Consider the following 5,000-nt stretch of genomic DNA (forward strand, 5'->3'; position numbering starts at 1 on the left):
TGCCCCCGCCAAGCCGCCAAAAAGTCAAGGCCTCTCCCGGTTGCAAAGTAAAGGCCATTGACCCCCATCCGTTTTCCTCCACCCGCCTCTTTCGTGCACTACTCATGGGCCCCTGTGCTCTTTATTTACACCCCGTCTGGACCCGTCTGGCTTCCTGTCTGTTGCTCCTCTCATGCGAAGCTCTTGATGATACCCGTCTGTTCTTTGCTGTCTTATGTCTGTTTAATGTTTTCCACTTCTCATATCCTCTTTTGGTAGTGTTTCCTGCTCTCTCTCTCTCTCTCTCCTCTCTCTCTCTCTCTCTCTCTCTCTCTCTCTCTCTCTCTCTCATGTGCATCGTACCGTTATGCCTCCTCGACTCCGCTGGTGTATTTTGCTTCTAATCCCTTGCCTGCTTCTGTCCCTCTCCTTCCCCTCTCCCGTGCTTTTCCTACTCTGCGCCGCTAATCTCTTCGCCTAAATAAAATCTTCATTACACTGGAGGGAAATGAGGCGGAGAAAAGCACAGGGGAGGCAGTGCAAGAGAGAGAGAGAGAGAGAGAGAGAGAGAGAGAGAGTTTTGTGTGGGTTGACTAGGAAGCGTGACTGGGTGGGTGCGACGTGCAAGCAGCGGGGGTCATGGAGACTGTCGCTTTTTATTTAGTGTGGTGGTGCCGTTCCCCGCGAGGCCGTGTGGGTCTGTACTTCCCCGATGCGTTGGCCCAAGGCAGGCAGAGGGGTAAAAGTGGAGAGAGAGAGAGAGAGAGAGAGAGAGAGAGAGAGAGAGAGAGAGAGAGAGAGAGAGAGAGAGAGAGAGAGAGAGAGAGAGAGAGAGAGAGAGAGAGAGTGTTTTGGTTCGAGTTTGAAACAAAGGCACGTGAATTTTAATAGATAAATAAATAGATAGCTATAACAAAAATAAAACAACGTTGCAGGAACACGTACTATTATTTTTTTTTTTTTTATCACCATGTAAATAACTCCCGGCTATTGCATCACGTGTGCGTTGTGAGCATATCCGTGTTGAATATATGTACATATATATATATATATATATATATATATAGAGAGAGAGAGAGAGAGAGAGAGAGAGAGAGAGAGAGAGAGAGAGAGAGAGAGAGAGAGAGAGAGAGAGAGAGAGAGTATTGTGAATGATCATAAAAAAGTAATGATAATAATAACAACAACAACAACAACAACAGCAAATGTACGAACATGTAAGCTAATCACGTCATTATTTTTGCCTGGAGGAACATTTTCACTTGTGACCAAAGGAGAGAGAGAGAGAGAGAGAGAGAGAGAGAGAGAGAGAGAGAGAGAGAGAGAGAGAGAGAGAGAGAGAGAGAGCGAGTGGCAGACCCGTTGACACCAATAGCTGCAGGATTTCCTCCTTGTTTTTCTTCTTGTTTTCCTTTCTAATATCTACTTCTCTTCTTATCCTTTCTGTATCTCCTCCCTCTGCCTCTCTTCCTTTCCTCCTCTTACTTCTGGCCTTATCTTTGCTGTCTATATCCACTCTGTCTATCTTCCTTCCTTTCATGCCTTTATCCCCTCCATCTACTCTCTTCCTTTTAATCTCTGCCTTCTCTTTTCTTTTCCTTTTTTTTTTCCACTCTTGTCTGTCCTTATTCTCCCTTCACCCTCTATTCTTCCACTCCTCCCTTCCCCAACTGAGTGAAAATCTTCGTTGGCAAATCGTTCGTTCCAGTTTTTTCAGCTGTGACGAGCGAGCGAGTGCTGGGAGACACAAGAAATATGTATTTCATGTGTTCCTTTGTGATTTTGTCAGTAGAAATGCATTTGTTCAACTTTATTTACATTAGTATTGTTTGGTGTGTGTGTGTGTGTGTGTGTGTGTGTGTGTGTGTGTGTGTGTGTGTGTGTGTGTGTGTGTGTGTGTGTGTGTGTGTGTGTGTGTGTGTGTGTGTTAGTGAAACACTGCCTGGTGAGCGGAAGTCGGGTGTACAGGAAAAAAAAAAAAAAAAACTATTGCCACACCTTTTATTTCAATGAAGGTTAAGCCAGTCTAGTGTGGCGTGGCGTACTCAGTGCCTTCATTACCAGCACTTTACCTGGGGCGGTAGGGCGGGAGGGCGTGGGGGGCGGGGCTGCACGGAAGGTGTGGGAGCGTTGAAAGTTTCCATCATCTCAAGATGTGCTTGCATTAGTGACGAATTTCAGATGCTATTTTTTTTTATTTATTTATTTTATTTATTTTTTATTTATTTTTTTTTTTCATCATGTTTGAGAAAGTAATAATTTTCGCCTCAGGTTTAGCGTTAACACTAGCCATGCCTGTCTTTGAGCCAGTAGGAGAGGGAAAGCATACTGTATGAATGTATGATGGCCAACATTTTCTTCTCTTTTTCGGACTTTTTTTCATGCTTTTTTAATTTTTTTTTTTTACGGCAGCTTGACCGAGCTTTTTAATCTACATTTTATTGTCTTATATTGTATTGTATTTTTCTTGTGAACAACCTTCGCAGCACGTAAAAGAAACCTGATTAGTGTATTTATTTGTCACAGCCGTTCGTGACGTGAACGATAAGGTATATATGTCAGAGGGAACGCGTCATTAAAAGCCACACCACTTTCTTCTACTGCATGGGAGGAGAGCTGACCACTGTGCCTTGTATTGCAGGACTCACCAAGCGAGTCAAGGGGAGCGGCGGGAGCAAACTAGACCTGGAGATGGACGAGCACCACCTGAAGGCGCTGGACGGCTTCTTGCTGGTGGTGTCTACAGATGGCCGCGTCATCTACACATCAGAGAACATCGTCAGTTTCCTTGGCCACCACCAGGTACGGTCATAGTCCAGTGGCGCTGCCCTGGCTTCTAATCTACCCTTGTTTTGTATCACTTCATCGTTCATATTCACCTCTTGCTCTGCCCAGCAATTTCTTACCCCTCATGCGTTTAGGGATCATATTTTCTAATACTCTTAACAAACTGTAGTAGGTATTGAGGTTTTTCAGGTGTGTTTTTATGATTATAGTAACACTTAACAAGAATTTTGCACCATCTATGAGGAAAACACACACGGAAACACGATTGGTCATCTCTGTGGTCTTTGAAAATTGTATATACGAGCATGAGAGAACAAAGTGTTTTACAAGGATCCAGAAAGAAGTTAATGAAGCAGAAGCAACAGGTAACAAACAAGGGACAATTCTTCGTAAGGCAGAAGGAAGATAGATAGGGAAGATAACAGATGTTGAAGCATAAGTAGCAGGCAGAGAAGGCAGTTAAAGTAGAGGTCAGGTAGTTAGAAAGGATATAGAGATCAGATGGATATAGAAAAAGTGGAGATAGAGGTCAGGTAGATATTAGTAAGAGATCAGTAGTAATAGAAGAATAAAGATGAAATGAAATTCTAGGCCCGCAAACAAGAAAGGCCAATATCAAAACGTTAGGTCTTGAGAAAAAACGCCGTTCTAGCCCAAAGATTTCTGACTGATCATTGACTCTGGCTCAGAACAGAGTGCTGGTGTGTCTTTCCTATCGCGCCACCGACTTTGACCGTTATAGCACTGATAGAAACGTCTAATTCCATTTCCCTGGTAGGCTTATCTCAAAAGGGCCGTTTTTTGACATTGGCCGTTCTTGTTCTCGGGCCTAGAATTGATAATCTTCTCACGTCCCTCTTAATCCTTTTTAATTAATTGCAAGGAGACAGGTAAATGCAAAGGGAGCAGCAGCGTTTAAAGGAGATAGATGTGATGGTATTGTAGAGTGGAGCATGAGCAGGAAAAACCATAAGGGTGATGGAGAGAGCGAGAGATGAGAGAGATGAGATAAAGTGAAGGATAGTAAGTGAGAGGATGAAATATAGAAAAATGAATGTATGTTGGGGAAGGGTTGCGTCTACGAGAGAGAGAGAGAGAGAGAGAGAGAGAGAGAGAGAGAGAGAGAGAGAGAGAGAGAGAGAGAGAGAGAGAGAGAGAGAGAGAGAGAGAGAGTACAGTACTATTATTATTCGTATCTTCTCTCCTTTCTTTTGTGTTCATTTCCTATCCCTTTACTGTCTCCTTACTCCATTACGTATTCTCTCTCTCTCTCTCTCTCTCTCTCTCTCTCTCTCTCTCTCTCTCTCTCTCTCTCTCTCTCTCTCTCTCTCTCTCTCTCTCTCTCTCTCTCTCTCTCTCTCTCTCTCTCTCTCATCCTTGCTCAGTCACCACCTTCATGCAGTCTTCCTCTTCCTCATCACACACATTAATCTTTTTTTTTATTCGTCTGCATTTATCTGATGGCGTCTTGAATATGCATATTTACTCTCTCTCTCTCTCTCTCTCTCTCTCTCTCTCTCTCTCTCTCTCTCTCTCTCTCTCTCTCTCTCTCTCTCTCTCTCTCTCTCTCTCTCTCTCTCTCTCTCTCTCTCTCTCTCTCTCTCTCTCTCTCTCTCTCTCTCTCTCTCTCTCTCTCTCTCCCTTCATTATTAGATTTCAGAGCGGCGATAAAATTTGTCGCTCATTATTGTAACTATGTATGTGTGATTCACTACAGAGAACGACTGGAGGATATTGCCACACACACACACACACACACACACACACACACACACACACACACACACACACACACACACACACACACAGAGAGAGAGAGAGAGAGAGAGAGAGAGAGAGAGAGAGAGAGAGAGAGAGAGAAGGGGGGTTGAGTTTAGGCTGGCGTTTGGTCTTGCATTCAGATTATTCTCGTTGTTCAGTCGTTCCTTGGTCTATTATTAGATTTTAGCTCTTGTGTTTGCATTACAGTCAGCGCGACTTTCTGTCACACACACACACACACACACACACACACACACACACACACACACACACACACACACACACACACACACACACACACACACACACACACACACACACATTCCTTGGTCATCACATTATTAAGTCGATTCTGAGCAACATTACTAAGAAGTGAGATTTTCTTTTCTTTTTCTCCTCCTCCTGTAGCAAACTTTTATCATCGTTATAAATCATACATTTCTCTCTCTCTCTCTCTCTCTCTCTCTCTCTCT

General features: G+C 43.6%; 1 protein-coding gene across 1 annotated transcript in view; it reads left to right on the forward strand.

Annotated features, from left to right (window-relative positions):
* Positions 1–5,000, forward strand: part of LOC135093649 (neuronal PAS domain-containing protein 4-like) — a 170,359-nt gene that overhangs the window by 44,705 nt on the left and 120,654 nt on the right. The window contains 1 exon segment of the mRNA XM_063993108.1: positions 2,621–2,781. Coding sequence (XP_063849178.1) covers positions 2,621–2,781 — 161 coding nt within the window.

The sequence above is a fragment of the Scylla paramamosain genome, chromosome 3 (assembly GCF_035594125.1).
Source record: "Scylla paramamosain isolate STU-SP2022 chromosome 3, ASM3559412v1, whole genome shotgun sequence".
Lineage (NCBI taxonomy): Eukaryota > Metazoa > Arthropoda > Malacostraca > Decapoda > Portunidae > Scylla > Scylla paramamosain.